Source organism: Macaca fascicularis, chromosome X, assembly GCF_037993035.2.
Source record: "Macaca fascicularis isolate 582-1 chromosome X, T2T-MFA8v1.1".
Classification (NCBI taxonomy): domain Eukaryota; kingdom Metazoa; phylum Chordata; class Mammalia; order Primates; family Cercopithecidae; genus Macaca; species Macaca fascicularis.
In genome coordinates, this window is record NC_088395.1 from 154,707,048 (window position 1) to 154,724,803 (window position 17,756).

At 38.6% G+C, this 17,756-nt stretch overlaps 1 protein-coding gene across 4 annotated transcripts in view; it reads left to right on the forward strand.

The window, feature by feature from the left end:
* AFF2 (ALF transcription elongation factor 2) overlaps nucleotides 1-17,756 on the forward strand; it is a 495,327-nt gene that overhangs the window by 143,599 nt on the left and 333,972 nt on the right. For 2 of the 4 annotated variants that reach the window (XM_045384048.3, XM_005594770.5), the window contains exons 2-3: nucleotides 3,441-3,573; nucleotides 13,034-13,894. In XM_045384048.3, coding sequence (XP_045239983.2) covers nucleotides 3,441-3,573; nucleotides 13,034-13,894 — 994 coding nt within the window. The remainder of the gene's footprint in view (nucleotides 1-3,440; nucleotides 3,574-13,033; nucleotides 13,895-17,756) is intronic. The other 2 variants (XM_015443919.4, XM_005594771.5) reach the window with 1 other exon arrangement.

Genomic DNA, 17,756 nt, shown 5'->3' on the forward strand with positions numbered 1-17,756 from the left:
GAAAAAAATCCTATGATAGAGAGAAGCTTCTCACCATCATGCCTTACACCAGGGTGATTAACAAAGTAGTTAAATGGAACTTATTCTTCTTTCTGACCTTTTCCAATCAACTAGTATGGATATCAGTGAAATAGGGATTCCAAAAAGGTAACCTGGAGAGAGAGAAACCTAAAACCTTTGGTTAATTCATAGTAAATTTGGTTTTGAGTGGTCAGTTTTTGTGTTATCATAATGTGACCAATTTTATTATATCCAGGAGAAAAATGTTGGAAAAATATCCTAACTTGCTAAGAGTGGTGAATCCTTGAGTTGAGCTTTTTGGCTTAACTTCTCAGTATAAACATGGGTTTTCATGCTGATTGATAGGATCAATTCGTCCTGTCTTCATCACTGAGAAGAAACTTGAATTGTTCATGCCAATGGTATGATGATTAATTCAGGTTTTCGGCTTGAGCATTTTTCTGTGGGCTATGGAGCTCTTTTTCCTTTGGAAAGCAGGCCTGGGTGTGTAAAGATATATCGAATTATCAGGGGACAGACATATACTTTCCTGTAGCCTCTGCAGGGCTCACAGGTTCAAACACAACCTGCCCGAATCATAAGAAATTTAATTGAGTAGATAAAGAGGTCCTCATAATTATAAACTGCAGTAGGTATAACAAGAGGCTAAATACATAGCTGTGGTTTTAATTAGCTGGTGCTTCAAATTAGTAATGTTGGTTTCAGTCAGAAATCAGTGACATTATAAACTGAAAGCCTCATCACCATGTAGTTCATTACTCATTAGACCTCTCTGTGTGAAGCCTTCAATACAACGCCATGCTGAGCAAGAAAGGAAAAAGTTGGAGATATTTGGTTGCCTTCCAAGAGCAGTGGAGCTCTGTGGAGATTAAATTCATTCTCGCCAGAGATATGAGAATTAACTGTTCTTTGTTGGATGTGTTAAAAAATGCAGCAGGCAGTTTTGCTTGCAACGGATAACACCCGCGTGCACACTCAATCTGCTATTCAAATTTGTGTCTGGAATTTGGTAGCTAATGAACTGATGCAAAATGCAGCCAAGAGCCTCCTAACAAATCAAAGCCAGGGCCAAAGCACCGAAAGTGCCCTTACTGCTGGTCGTTTGAAAGGTTGTCATGCAAGTTGAAGCACGTTTCCTTTTCTTCTTCTCCTTTCTTTTTCCTTCAGGGTTTTAATTATATCTTTCCCTCAGAGGAGAAGGAAAGTAGTTTGCAAAGCCAAGAGACCAAAGCACTTCAGTTCTCTTCATGGGAGAATTAAATGTGATCTATGGGCCTGTCATTCTGAGCTGTCAGGTGCACAAAATGAACAGATAGCTAGAAAACTGACATCCTGCTTGCATTACTCAGAAGGAAAAGACTTTGGTTCTTGTTTGTGTATAGATACTAATCTGCTATGGAAAGCAGAGAAATTAAGTGTCCTTCTCCTTTGCAACAACTCCGCCCTCACTAAATATTGCTTTAACTTGTTACTCTACCCTCACCCTAACACCCAATCTTTCTTACATTTGGACAAATTTATGGGATTGGATTACACACAGCCAATGTATGGTGCTGAGGTACAGTCACAGACGCCACACTTAACGGACTGAAGATGTTATTGTGCCTGATTAGTTCCATGTCAGTCTCAAACATGGAGACATTGAGACACACAGCAATTGTTTGGGATACTGAGTTCAACTTGTGAATGGAAATGAAAGATGATGCTAGAAAATCTAATACCTATGGAGGGCATCTGAGACTACAAATGATAGGCTGCCTTCCAGTATCTGGACTTGACATCTTCCTTGACCAGGTGAGGCCTAGATGTGGGGCCCTGGCTTTGGGTAGGACTCTGAAGGTTTTGTTTGCTTTGCTCAGACAGTGATAACATTTGTTGAATATACTCATGAATGGTCCAGTGAGCTTTAATGTATCTGACGTTGTTTGTATTATGAAAGTGTAATGTGCATTTAAACATCCTATAAATGTTGTCGCTGTTTTTTAATGGAGAAATGAGTGTTCTTTATCCAGGAGATGAAGTTATCAAAGTCACTTTGAATTTGACCTCAAGGATTCTTGTGAAGAAAAGTGGATGATTAAGTGTAGTAGCATTGTACACTCCATGTTTATCAACATCCAGTTAAGCTGCACAGATAGTTTATGTTCTAGGTTCTTACTTTGTAAATTAAATTTATGATGCTTTGAGCAAACTAGCCTACCAATGATAGATATTAAGGTTTCGGATATAGTCAAAGCCTGTCAACTGTACTCTTATATCAGTAGATCTCTTGTAATTCCTTTAGCTATTATGTTCATTTGCATGTCAATTATCTAATTAAGTCTTAACATGGGAATATTAACATGGGGAAGGAAACCAATATTTATCCAACACCTGCTAGGCATTTTATGTACATTTATGTAACTTAAATTTGCCCAGTGTGTATGTACTCACGTTGGGTAAGGTTAACATCAAAAGCATGAAAAAAACCCAATGAATAAAATAAAATACACCGCTACAAGACTTACAATTATGGTTTAATTTGCAGTCTTGCATGATGAAGAAAATAATTGTTTTCTTAGTAAGGAAGCATTCCATTCCATAATACCAAAAGGCCTGGAATATATCTTAAATGTTGTTTAGGAGCTTTTGATCCTCCAATGGGAAAGCCTGAAATGTGATGAGAGTCACAGTTAGTCTTTGTAAAGCATTTGTTCATCGAGGTCATTAAAGGCTTTCGACACCTCCTTTTTTTTCATCTACAGCTAGTCATTTGTTATTCAAGTCAGACCCCCCTTTTTTTTTTGTGAAGAGTTTCTCAAAAAGGCTTCCATTCACCTTTGAAGAAAACTATAAGAAGACCAATACCACAACAACCAAACAAAAAGAAGTGTAGGTGATTTGGTTATTTATTTTTCTGTGGACTTCCGAAAATGTCCTTAAATTCTCCTGTGAGTTCATTAAAACAGGCTCACTTTGGCTATGGGCTCAGGACAGAATTCCAGTTTATCTGCAGCTCCATACTTTGATAATTCTTTTCTCTTAGGACTTTGTGACATCTGTGGATTCTGAGCACTAGGTAGTTGGCAACACAATGTAACTTTAATTTAGTACCTTTCTGCACTGTGGACTGAGTTTTGGGGAGTATGTAATTACTTATAATAATCAAACAAGGACAAGGGAAGAGAATTTTGCTTTACTTGCTTGTCATGAATGTAATTTCAGATAAGCAAGTTTTTGTTTTTGTCTTTGTTCTGAAGAGCTGGTCAGGATCTTAAACTCAATAGGTGTAATGAAAAGGATTATCTGCTCTCTATGTAGTGTCAGCTTGGGCAGCAAGTTGACTTGAATTTTTTTTATTATTGACAACAACAAAAATTTAAATGATTCGCATGATTAATTTATCTTTTTCTCTTTTTGTCTTTTCCTTTTCATATCAGTCACTATGAACAAGACCGTAGTGCACTTAAAAAAAGGGAATGGGAACGGAGGAATCAAGAAGTCCAGCAAGAAGACGATCTCTTTTCTTCAGGCTTTGATCTTTTTGGGGAGCCATACAAGGTAGCTGAATATGTATGTATTTTTTCTTTCTGGAAAATGGTTGCTTGTTACATTTTCGAACTCACTAATCAACATTTGATTTATGTTTAAAGCACCCAACTCATTTCCAGGGGAATATATTTTACAAGTGAAATTTGTACATACACTGTATTTGAGGCAACTGCAAGTTTCTGATGAAGTCTTCAGAAACAAATTTCATCTTCTTTCGGGAGCACAGTAGGATTGAAGAGATACTTGTGAGACTTCCTGTTTCCAATGAGCCCCTCTCTGCCCAACACTTCCTACAGCAAGGAATGCCCCCTTGACACTTTCTACTGCTGTGATTGTCAGTAGGCAGCTCCTGAAGACTTCATCAGAATGTCAATGGAGATATCTGTTTCTTTTCCCAATCAGTGTCATCCATTGCGAGGCCACTGTTTTTCTTTTCCATTTTAGGTTGTTAGCAGCTCTTCAGTGGTTTGAGTGCTCTTTGAAAATCATTGTTCCAGAATAAAGGAAAAAAGCCAATCATTTTTTCTGATGGTTAATAATCATGGGTTAGAAGATTGTCTCAACCAGAGGGGGGTACTATAGCTAGGTTGAATTTCTAGTGGTAGTCCGGCTAGTGTGTAGCTCCAATAATCGTCAAACTGCTGTGTCTACAAGTATTGATTTTATAGTGACTGCTTCTAAACTTTCTATTTGGGGTAGAGATGAGAGGCGACTGGGAAGAGATTATGATGGAAGAATCTTATTGAATTGCTGGCAGCTGGTTGGTTTTTATTGAAATGTAGTATCAGTGTAATTTTCTGTAATAAAACAAAAATGATGTAAGAAATACAACAATAGAGAAAATTTTCAAGACCTGTGATTTTAGAAGAGTACCCTTTAAGGGACAGTGACTTCTGGAAAAGGAAAGTTCTTAAGGAAGACAGCATAGGCCCAAATACTACTTTGGGGTAGAGAGTAAGCTATTTGGATTGGTGACTGGTGAGACTAGGGTCTTGTTGCCTTGTTCAAAGCAACTAAGCAACTCTTGATTGAGACATTGCAGGAACTTTCAAGTTTGGTAAGCCTGATGAAGAAACTTAGGTCACCTAAGCTACTGGTTTTCAATCTGTCAGTAATAGTATGATCCATAAAATAGCAGTGTTCCCATATCAACAGGTTAATTTTTATACTACTTTGAAGGTATATATTTAGATATATAATTGGTTTAACAAAAATTTATGAAGGCCTACTATGTGCTAGTCACTGCCTTACACCAGTGTACAAAGAGGAATAGCATAGTCTGTTTTCAAGGAGTTCCTAGTCGAGTGGCAGAGATCATTTGAACCAGTGATGGCATGCCTGCATGGTGACAGAGAGATAGCAAGGGAAAGATCAGCAAAGACTTTGTACTCAAACTCATTATAAAGAGTTTGAACATAATTTTTTACATGATAAAAATCATTACAAATATTTAAATCATGGTATGGCCAGGACAAATGAACAGTTTAGAATGATGTTGGGCAGTGTGGACCATGGGTTGCAGGTAGGAGATACTAAGGAAAGATAAAGAAGCTATTGTAATTGATGAGGGGAGCTTATATCAAGAATGATTTAAGGTAGAGTAAGGAAGTTGAAATTATGGAATTGGGTGTCTAATTGCATGTGGGGAATATGGAATAAGAATTAATGGTTCCCAAGTTTTTTATTTGAGAGAGTGGTGGTATCATGAACAAGTTGTTCAGGAAGAGAACACGGTTGGTGCTTGTAGAGAAGAAATAACTAATTTAGTTTTGAGCATGTTGGCTTTGAGATGCTAGAGAGATATCAGGAGAGAGCTATCCAGAAGGCTTGGATATATGGGTCTGAAACTCATGGGAGTGGTCAAGAGAGACGTTTAGCTGTTATTGTCTTATAGGTGTTAGTGGAAGCTGTGAGAATGCCTACCATCACTGAAGAGATTATGGAATAAAAAAGAGGACAAACAATTCTTGGGAGTAGCACCATTTAAGGGGTAAAAGAGGTGGTGAAAGCAGAGGCCAGGAAAGGAAACTCCAAAGGAATGATCAGAGTGGTAGGAAGAGAACTAGGAAAGAAACGCTTAATAGAAACCTAGGGAGCTAAGGATTTTGTAGAGGAAGGATTTGCTGTGCCTCAGAGAGGTCAGGAAAGGTAAGAACTTTAAAGTGGCTGTTTGGATTTAGCAGTTAAGGAGTAATGGTGACCTTAGGGAGAGTTGTTTTATTTGTTGATGACAATGGTCACTGTGGGATGCCAAACTGCCAGGGGTTGGAGAATAAATGGGAAGTGGTTAAGTAAAGAAAGTGAGATGTCAATGTAGATATGATCTTGCAGAAATGTTTTACATGGAGGAAAAAAGAAAGAAAGATAAGTTAGAAAGTAAAGGGAGGAATTATATAAAGGGAAGCTTTTTTAAAAAATGAGATAAACGTGAACATGTTTAGAGATTGATGGGAAGCAAATAACTTCAATGGAGAAAGAGAAGGTGGAAGATACAGGAGAGAAGGGTGAAGCTGAAAGGTCCCAGAGGAGATTAAAAATAATACAAGATGGAGAGCAGTTGAGGAATCATGAGCTATGGGGTGGAAGGTGGGAACAGAACATTAGAATGAGAACAAAGCAGGAGAGGGGAAGGAAGATTGGGGAAGTGCAAGAAATCAGGGCTTCCATTTTCTGCAGAAAATAGAGGAGAGGTCAAAGCATGGTAAGTGTCTTATCTTTTCTCAAGGTGAAGAAGGAACAAGGAGATAAGTTTTACATGTTATCTTTGGATGGGTTAGAAAAATGAGCTTTACTCAAAAGTTTATTCTTAAAATCCAACATCCACACTATCCTCAACACTATAATGAGGTGAAGCACTCTTGATTTATTCTCCCTTCATAATTTTAAGTCATGATAAATTGATGGTCTTGTACCTTTAAGGTAAATGCCATCTTTTCACAAGGCCTGTTATATAGATCCATTTTTTAAATGTTAGCAGTGTATTTTTGAGTAGGCAGTTGAAAAAATCTGTTATCAACATTTTCAGAAGTTTCAAAAGCCATCTGTCTTGATATTACAAGGGTACATCAAGTAGAGACATAGATGGGAACATTTAGTATAGTGTGGGGCAGGGCATATTGCGTGATTAGTAGCTTGTTACCTTTGTGCTTCCTGATGAGGAAAAACATTTGTTCTTTTTTTTTTTTTTTTTTTTTTCCTGAGACGGAGTCTCACTCTGTCACCCAGTCTGGAGTGCAGTGGTACGATCTCGACCCACTGCAGCCTCCACATCCCAGGTTCAAGTGATTCTCCTGCCTCAGCCTCCCAAGTAGCTGGGATTACAGGTGCGTACCACCATGCCCAGCTAATTTTTGTATTCTTACTAGAGATGGGGTTTCACTATGTTGGCAAGGCTGGTCTCAAACTCTTGGCCTCAGGTGATTGCCCACCTTGACCTCCCAAAGTGCTGGGATTACAGGCGTGAGCCACCACGCCTAGCCAAAACCTTTGTTCTTAAGTCAAAACTGTGAAGAAAAAGAATAATGCTAGTGATTGTTGACCTAATAATTATTTTTCTTTCACCCTTGCTTTGATGATTGGTTGTCATCTTGAGCTGTGTCCATATTCAGGGTTCCCTGGGACAGCACTGAGGAGTAACAGAATACTAGAACTGATGTTGCACCTCCATAAGGCTCTCCAGACCAAGACTGGGCTGGATACCCTTGGAGTATCTGGACATGCTGACATGGCAGTGGTCATGGGGGTCCTAGAGCTGGCCCATGGTCCACTGGTAGAAACGAGAACATACCACAGCTCTTCCCTAAGGTGGCAGTGGGAGGACTTATCAAATTTAGAATAAACATTCCTGATGGTGGGTCAAGACTTTCAGGAAAGTTCTTGCTACCCTGAAGCCTAAAACAAGGTCCAGTTACCTGTCCAATAGCGCCAGTGGTTCATAAACTAGCCAATATGAACACTGATCTCTAGGACCTATTATCCTTTCTTGGCAGAAAGATAAATGGTGATCTCTCATGTTCCTGGCTAATTTCTTTCCCTTCTTTTCTTTGCCTCTACCACTGCTAGAATGGAGAGAATGTTGACCGTCCCTAGATTTGGTTAGTGATAGGGAACTTCTCTCTTGGGCTGCTTTTGTAGCATATGATTTTCAAATTGGAGTTTGTGTTATGCTATTGAGAAGGATGTCTTCAAATGTTCCTGAAAAACATGAAGCCATTTGACTTGTCTAGGTTAGTGCACTAAGTCTGGTAAGGAACTGGCATGTAACAAGTGCATGCCAGCTTACTGTGTGCTAGGCACTGTGCTAGAGTTTCATGTGTGTGCTCATTTAGACCTTATAACAACTGGGGTATGCAATTTTCCCATGTTTTCCATGAGGAATTTTAACTCAGAGAATCGAGATGTCTTCTTTGCATTTTCATATCCTTATACATGGCGAATTTAGACTTTGCATCCAGTTCTGTATGATTCCGTATCTGTAACAGGAAGTTATTTATCCTCTGACGGGAAGTCAGAAGACTTGATCAGCTTACCTGCTGGATGACAGTGGAGAAGAAACTCCCTTTCTCTGATCCATAGGTTTTCTTTTTCCTTTCTGGATTAAATCATAGTAATTAATAAGAATAGTAACATTCTATGACTCTTTATAGCCCAATAGGAATGAGGAAACTGAGGTGCAGAGAGGATTATTAAGTGGCCTACCCAAGGTCATTTGTGTTGGGGCACATAGAGGTAGAGGCCAGATGGAGGCCAGACCTACTCTGCTGACTCACATGGTTGTTTTAAGGATCAAATGAAATAATGTGGGAAACCTTGCTTTGAAATCTGTAAGGTGCTATACAAATTCAGGTATTATCGTTATTATAATTAGAGTAAAGAAGGAAATAGAAACTTAGAGCTTAGAGAGATTAACTGCAAAAATACTAGAATTAGAAAAAAATGAATTACTAAATCACATGTTGGCCACAATAAAATAAAAGAAAAAAATGAGCTTCAAAACTTAAATTATTTTGCTACTTGTATTAAAAAGAAATAATATGGTACAATAGCTTCCTAGCACATTAGTCTTGCATGCAATGAAATTATACTACTGATTTGTAGATAGCATTAGAAACAAACTGAGGGAAGTTTGCATTTCCTGAAGTAATGAGAGGCGAAAAAGCTTAAATGAAGGAATGCTGTTAGTCATGAGCCACAAACCAGACATGTAATTTATGCCTGAAAATACTTGGAAAATGCATTTCCTGATGATAGAGAAATTGTGATTACTTAGAAAATAGGGGCTGCAGAGGTTATCTTTAAAGAATCAACCAATTATCTAGACCGGTAAGTAAAGAATTGAATAATTGAAAGAAGCATATAATTGATTAAAATGGCTGAGTTTCATTTTTGTCACGTTTATAATGTTCAATCAAGATTATCAAGAATATTTTCCTCCTTAATAGGATTACTAAGACTCAGGAGGGTGAAAAAGAACATTTAGTATGAATCCGAAGTTGCTATGGTGTATAATGAGAGTACATTGTGTAGGTGTGTATAAATGTATTTCGGGTCCCATTAGGTTTTCTATCCAGTGGTTCTCGTATCTCCATCTTGAGAAATTTAAAAACTGATTGACAATTACCCACCTCCAGTGGTGGGAAGGTGGAGTGCTTACTCTGACAACCTGGACTGGACTGCTAATTATATGCCAATTGTTGAATGGTGAACTTCTTGAGGCTCTGTGTCCATGTGTCCTCTGTGCATAACCCTGCCTCAGGAGGGTCCCAAATTTACCAGTGTCTGTCTTAAGAACTACTATAATAATTCCTACGTGTAGCCACAGAACATCTGTTATGCAAACCATATGGATCTTCCTTCAATCAGCAACTCAGAAAGCATCACCAGTGAACTCAACCTTGAACTGTGTGCTATACATTTCCTGTCACACGTCCTTCTGAGACAATTGCTCTATGAGGAAACTAGTCTAAGGGAGATGACATCCCTCATTTCTCCAGGTTATCACAGCTTCACTCCTGTGTCACTAGTGTGCAAGAAAGCTGCACGCCTGGATTGTATTAGCCTAGACCTCTAAGTCCACATACAGACATGCTTTCACTGAGTTAGTCATCATAAGAAAAAGCCACATGAAGACATATTTGCATCATCTTGGAAAATGAGGCCCCAAAAATTGTTTCATTGCTCAACTGTTCTTCTAAACATATCAATAAGAGGAATTCCTTTTCACATTTTATTATCAGACAACCATTTGTCTCGTTTAATGAATTAGGATATGCTTCTTTCGATCAAAGATAATTCTGTAACCTACGAGCTTTTCCTTTTTGCCTTAGCTACCAGGAAACTCAAAGTTAATTTAATGTTAAATTGTAGTAACCAAGTTAGCCTGATTTTTGCTTTCTATTATGTACCTTTGACTCCAGCCATTGCAAATTCTTTATTTTGATATAGACAGGGTATGAATTTTAATTTATCCTATTCAATTCTATAAAAATTTATTGAGTATTTGATAAGCACAAGACATGGTGCTACATCTTGGGTATATAAAAATAAGTGAAATGTAGTCTCTGACCTTTAAGAACTCATAGTTTTATTCAAGAAAAGTTATCATAAGTGTAGTATACACTGTGTAGTAGAAGGTTGATTTTCTAGACTCGTTGAGAGAAATTTCAATTTTCCTCTAATTTTGTTCACATAGACACAGTTTTAGACATTGGCCAGTTTAGAAATTCTCTTAATTTCAAGTATATTTTTGTAACCTAGCTATGGAAAAATATATCTAAGCTTGCTTCAGAAACCCAGATCATTATAAGTAATTGTCAATGAAGAGATATTACAAAGGTAGGCAAGGTTCTCCCTACTGAGGAAAATATGAACCTCTTTTATTTACTCCTGAAACAAGAACAGGAATTTGACTAGCTTGCTTGTAAGCAAATGAGCTTTCATGTTCTTAAGTCCTGATTATGTTTCCTTAAGGAGACTACAATGACTTCTCAGGGCATGGAGGTATTACAGTGGTCTCTATGACACCTAGGGACAAGGTTCTGATTTTGCAGAGCTCTGTTTCTGTGAAAGCCAGATAATAGAATGAAGGCATTCTAATGGGAAGTGAAATGGTATTGTTTTCCCTTGTTGGGTCAGATCATTGAAATGGCCGGGTATCACTGTTCATGAGGCAAACATCTGACCCACGAGGTAATCTGTTTGACAGGCCAAAATAACCTACAAATGTTTAAAGCTTGCATCAGATTCTTGTTGGACCCTCAGCACAATGATTTTTTTTTGTTTTAAATTTAGAGATTGAACAGGGAGCCTGGTTTTGGCTGCTGTCCATGTGGTTCATTGTGCAACTCAGTTGAAGGAGACCACTATATACAAAGGGTTTATTCTTGTCTGGGCTGAAAAGTAATTCCTGCCTTTAAAAATGACAAACCTAGAGACTTTTAGGAAGTAAAAGTGACTTCTATCCATCTATAACTTTTAATATATCTTTCAGATGTACTTTTGAAAACAGAGTGATTATTCAGCTGAGGATTATAGAGAATGTTAATTGTTTAATCACTACTTCAATACTAAGGTTGCATATGATGCAATATATGATTGGAGGATAAGCAAACTAAAACTGACATGTAGTTACTTGATTTCTAAAAATATCTGTCCCTGACAGAGCTCCCTTAGCATATGTTTAGCATACTTTTCCTTAATCTTTGAAATTTATATTTCTCCTATTGCCCTCATTTCTTTGGAAGTGTATCATATGGTTTCACATACACGGTATGAATAAAATACTTTATATGGTATATGGAGATGGTGCTGATAATGAGGCCAAGATTACTAGTTTGATTCTCTCTCTGATTGTTCCTTCTTGGTATCATTTGCTGGCTCCTCATCTTATCTCAGTCTCTTAAAGGTTGATGCTTCCCAGGGTTCTCTGCGAATCCCTATCTTCTCTTTCTATGTTTGCTTTCCCCAGACGATTTCACCCATTTCTGGCACTTCGCCCTCTATCCATCTGCATATCCTCCCATCTTCACATAAAGAGGAAAACACACAGCCATACAACCTAAGTTTAGACTGAGATGCTAGCCCTGGATAGGTATACTCCCTGTGTACACCAGGAGACTGGGCTGTGTTAACGGCATGTGAAAAATTTTAGATGTTAAACAACTGTCTTCAGCAGAGAGTGTACCAATGGTTAGATGGTCACTCCCTCCTGTGCATTGAAAATGTACCCATGGATTCTGGGACTTGAAGGCCACATAGGGTGATATCTTTTGTGGCCCACATCCCAGATGGCTCCTTGAATACTGGTAGCCTTCTATCATTGCAACATCTTGGGCCAGGATAGTACAGCCTAGGTACAAAACAGTCCTTTGGCTTTCTGAATTCAGCAGCTTGTTTTGATAACCTCTTTGGCATATAAAGAGAATAAAGAAAGCCACTTTTGGGGGTGAACAACTGAGCTTGCATCAAAGTCATTTCCAAGTATACAGCTACCCATCATTTTTTAGTATGATAACTTTGCTTTCTGTATTACAAAAACCCATGCAGGAGCATAATTATTTTAAAAACAATCACAGCCATTTTAATAGAACAAATACATCCCACAGGAGGTGGTGTAGCTGGTATACTGATTGTCCATAAAATGATTTAGTTGCCTCTCTAACAGCTCTACATTAGGCTAACATCACTTGAAAAGATAACTTTGTTTTGGTTTACTTAAACAACAGTTTAAATACTTGAATAAATTTTCCTTAATAATTGAAAAGACACAGAAGGGTTTGAGTCACTGTTGAAAACAATTGCACCATTTCAAAGTAAATGAGTGTGAATCATCAATATGTAAACACAGTCTTTCCAGAATATACAGGCAAACACTAGTAATTCATACAGTTCTTTGATTAGAAGGAATCAGATTCACTTTAGTCATAAGTTAGCTCAATTAGATGCTGTTTAATTCCATTCCTTTTCTAAACTTATCATAGTCATGGTAGTACAAATTAACTGATTTTCTTATCCAATAGCCTAAGCCTTTTTCATGGTATAATGTGGTACAAAGGCTGATATGTCAAACATTTATATAGGTAGAACATTCCATTATAACTCCAATGATTGGTAAGCAAAAGTTGTTAATCACAATGTAGAATGTAGCAATTCAGCTCATCTGTCACAGAATAAATTATTTTTTCTAATAAAATTAATAAATGATATAATTTAAAACTTTTTATCAATGAACATGTTTAAGAACTGGCTAGGGAGTATACAAATGGTAGTCATACCCACTCATTCCAAGAGGCTTTTTCAATAGTGTTATTGATTTTTTTTTTCTTACATAGCACATGAAAAGCATGAAATTATATGGCAACAGGACAATTTCAAAGAACCCCGTATGGTAGTCTACTTAGGGCATCTGTTTGAAACATTAACATTAGGAAACACAAACCTATTCATTCTCTCTCCTCCCACCCCCATCTTTTTGTTATTTTAGACAAACAAAGGTGATGCACTTGCCAACCGAGTCCAGAACACGCTTGGAAACTATGATGAAATGAAGGATTTGCTAACTAATCATTCTAATCAGAATCATCTAGTGGGAATTCCAAAGAATTCTGTGCCCCAGAATCCCATCAACAAAAATGAACCAAGCTTTTTTCCAGAACAAAAAAACAGAATAATTCCACCTCACCAGGATAATACCCATCCTTCAGCACCAATGCCTCCACCTTCTGTTGTGATACTGAATTCAACTCTAATACATAGCAACAGAAAATCAAAACCTGAGTGGTCACGTGATAGTCATAACCCTAGCACTGTACTGGCAAGCCAGGCCAGTGGTCAGCCAAACAAGATGCAGACTTTGACACAGGACCAGTCTCAAGCCAAACTGGAAGACTTCTTTGTCTACCCAGCTGAACAGCCCCAGATTGGAGAAGTTGAAGAGTCAAACCCATCTGCAAAGGAAGACAGTAACCCTAAGTCTAGTGGAGAAGATGCTTTCAAAGAAATCTTTCAATCCAATTCACCAGAAAAATCTGAATTCGCCGTGCAAGCACCTGGGTCTCCCCTAGTGGCTTCCTCTTTATTAGCTCCTAGCAGTGGCCTTTCAGTTCAAAACTTCCCACCAGGGCTTTACTGCAAAACAAGCATGGGGCAGCAAAAGCCAACTGCATATGTCAGACCCATGGATGGCCAGGACCAAGCACCAGACATCTCGCCAACACTGAAACCTTCAATTGAATTTGAGAACAGCTTTGGGAATCTGTCATTTGGAACACTCTTGGATGGAAAACCCAGTGCAGCCAGTTCAAAGACTAAACTGCCAAAGTTCACCATCCTCCAAACAAGTGAAGTAAGTAATTTTTAAAGTTTTGTTTGGTTTCATTTTTTTAAATTTCTCTGCTCTAACCTCTATAATCCAGTATTCACAAGCAGCTCTCATTTACCTTATTGAGCTGTATAGGATACTCTTCAAGTTCAGAGTCTGAATTTTGATCTTCTGTCCCTTGTGACATAACTGATTAACACGCTGCAAACACAGTTAAATCTCCATAATTTGGAATGACAAAAGACAAGGTTGGTCTGACTGAATGATTGACAAGTTGGAGTTATAAAAGAGTTTCATAAAATACAATTATAGTAATATTATGTACAAATTAATGACATTTGAGATTATAATTGGTGATAAGTAGTATAAGGTTCATGAGAAGATTGCGAGTCACTATAGGCCTTCACTACTCAATAGCATATTCTAAACCTAAAATACAGAAGTTCCTTAAAGTAGAAGAATGTAGAAGTGTGGTTTGCTGGAACCTGAAATAGAAGGAATTCTTTAAGAATTTTAGTTTCTTGAGTGATTACAGAGCTATTCCTTGGCAAGATCTTAATGTTATCTTCCATATCCATCAATCTTCCCTTCTGCATCTCCTTCCTCCACAGGTATCTACATAGCCCTTTTATTCTACCTTCATCCTTTCCGTCAAAGCAAAAGGCATTACAAGTAACTAAAGCCCACTGGTTTAGAATGACTAAATATCCTACCCATCTCAGGAATCATTGCCTTGTAAAAGAGAAGTCCAGAGGCACCAAAGCCTCTTCTGAGGAATGAATCGCTAATGATTGGATTCCAGGCCTTGTGGTCCCTGGGTGGGGAGCATATATGGTGCTGCCTCTCAGACACCACTATGTAAGCGGCTGTCTACTGCACCTCAAGGTCTTGATTGGAAGAAGCCACTGCCTTTAGATTGGATTCCTGTCACTGGTGACTAAAGGCTTGAAATAACACAGAGGAAGAAAGTAGGGTTAAATTCTTAATCAATAGGAGTGACAGGCAGTCTGTCTGAATGGTTACAGACTCCAAGTCAGTGTTATCTGAGTTAGAGAAGTGTGACCCTATAAGCCCTCTGGCTCTCCTTCCTTTATTTATCCTCAGCAGATGCGGTGATTTCAGAGGACAATGGGAACATAAAGGGAGGGAGGCCTGAGGCTGTTGACTATATTTTCTGAATGTATGTTTTTAATATTGTTTCATTTCTGAGGCAGTTTTGCTTTTTGTATCATCATTCATCAAGTCTTGTCAAGCTTCCTCTTAAGTATCTCTCTAGTCTGTCACCTCTACCCCCACTGCCTTTGAACCACCTGTGAGCCTTCAGTGGACTGCTGTGAGAGCCCCTCTTGACTGGTCTCCTTCCCTCTAGTCTCACCTCTCTTCCATACCATCCATGCAGGCTCATCTAACAGGCAGATCTGACCATGTCACTCCCTGCTTTTGATTCTTCAGTGCCTTCTCATCACTTCCAGGGAAAAGTCCAAATTTCTTAGTCACACATACAAGGCTCTTCACCCTTTATTTTCATACTCCTTTTTTGGCTACATATTTCACTACTTCTTCATGTGCAGTTGAAATCCCAGCCATATGGGACTACCTGTGGTTCCCTGTCATGTCATGCTTTATCACGCTTCCTTGCTTTTTGGCCTGCTGTCCCCTCAGCCTAGAATGTCTTTCCCCACCTTCCTTTGTCTTCCTGGTGAAGTCCTGTTTCTTCTTCAGGTCTGGTCAGTTGTCACCTTCTCTGTGAAAGCTTCCCTGATCCCCTCAGCTTAATTAAAAACCCCTTTGTCTCGGCTCCTCTAGCACCTTCTATATGCCCTGATTGGCACCGACTGCATTGTATTGTAGTGATTTGGTTATGTTTCTATCTCCTCTACTAGACTGTGAGCTCACTAAGAGCAAGGAATACCTCATTCTCTCTGTATCCCAAGCGCCTAGCAAATAGTAGATATCCCAAGCGCCTAGCACATAGTAGATATTCAATAAATGTTTGTTGAATGAATGAATTTCAAAAATGGTTACTTGATTACATTTTCTAAGCCACAATGTTAATCAAATAACATGCACAAATGTAAACAATTGCTAGGAAGTCCATCATGAGTTATATCTTTTTCAGTTGTATTCTGTCTGCATGTTTCTTACTCTGCTCTGCTCCTGTTCTGTCATTGAGAAATCCTCGCCATAATTTCTATGGAATGACTTAATACAGGCTTTAATACTTAAAAACCAAAAAAGAGATCTGCTTTGAAAAAGTAGAAGTATAATGGGAGATGGGTATATCATTCTTGTTTCTTCTTTTGCCCTGGTATCTGCTGCTGTTCCCTCCTTACACAGCCAGAACTGATCTGGAAATAGCACTGCCCCATAAAGCAGTCTGTCAGCCTGTTTCCATACCTCATTAGTAGAGTGACAAATCACAGACCCAGCGAAATCCACTCTGTTGTAATTCTCTCTCTTATACATTCACAAAATGGCTGACCCAGATTCAGAAATGACTTCATGCTTTCACTCAGTGCTCTGGCGCACCAACGAGAGGTACATTTTCAAAGACAGTCTGAGCTGTCATCAGCTCTGGAGACGATTATCCCAGGAGCAGCCTATGTGCATGCAGCCTTTGTGATGGTACAAACAGACCTTGGTAGAGCTCTGTATGAAAAACGGGCCAGGTGCAATAAAGTCATGATAGGAGATCAGTGAAGAAAGTACTTATTTTAAAATATGGGTTTCAAGGAACGATTTGACAGAAGAGTAGAGAGAAGCTTAAAGCCCTAAACTCAGAGGCATATACAGAACCCAAGGGTAATGTGAGAATCAAAAATAGGAGGAAAAGAAAAGAGAGGTTACACAGCCCACCAAGAGAGCTTAGAAGGGTGCAGATTAAAATGCGGGCATAAATACAGACAGGGTGGAGCATTACAGAGCTTTGAACCTAATGGAATTTATGTGGCTAAAACTCTGACCAAGTCTGAAAATTCACCCTATTAAATCTTGATGCACTTTTCAAAAACACTTACCATTAGAATTCAGCCCCAGTTCCTGGCGCCAAGAAGTTTCAGGCATTGGGTTCCGGGTCCCTAGTCAGTGTAGCTGTCTTTGATGAGTGGTAACATTACTCTAAGTTATTACCAAAAAGACTTATCCGTGGAGCAATCACAGTATTTCTTTGAGCATTCTCAACTTTTTCCCTGGCTCTGGTGACAGGAGGTCGATGAGTGTTAGTGAAGTGCATTTGTGGGGAGGGTGAAGCGGGATGGGTTGAATGGCCAGAAAACAGACAGCATTCTAAGATATACAAATAAGCAGATAACATTATATTTATGAATTGAGAGATCACAAACTATTACTGAAATGTGATGTGCAAGTGTGTGTGCCCATGTTTGTTTATGTGTCCACATATTGAGTATATAGTGGGGAGATTTTTTTTTATCCTTGAAACATTTCAATGCGTCTTAGAATTTCTGTATCAACAATAAGGATATTAGAAGTATAACCAACTTCATTGCAGAAGGTCAACTTTTCAATTGAGGCATGTCATTTTAACAAATAATTTGTTTAAAAACTTTATGTTGGTTGGGCGCAGTGGCTCACACCTGTAATCCCAGCACTTTGGGAGGTTGAGATGGGTGGATCATGAGGTCAAGAGATCTAGACCATCCTGGCCAACTTGGTGAAACCCCGCCTCTACTAAAAATACAAAAATTAGCTGGCCACGGTGGCACACACCTGTAGTCACAGCTACTCGGGAGGCTGAAGCAGGAGAATAGCTTGAACTCGGGAGGCAGAGGTTGCAGTGAGCCAAGGTTGTGCCACTGCACTCCAGCCTGGTGACAAAGCTAGACTCTGTCTCAAAAATAAATAAATAAATAAATAAACAAACAAACAA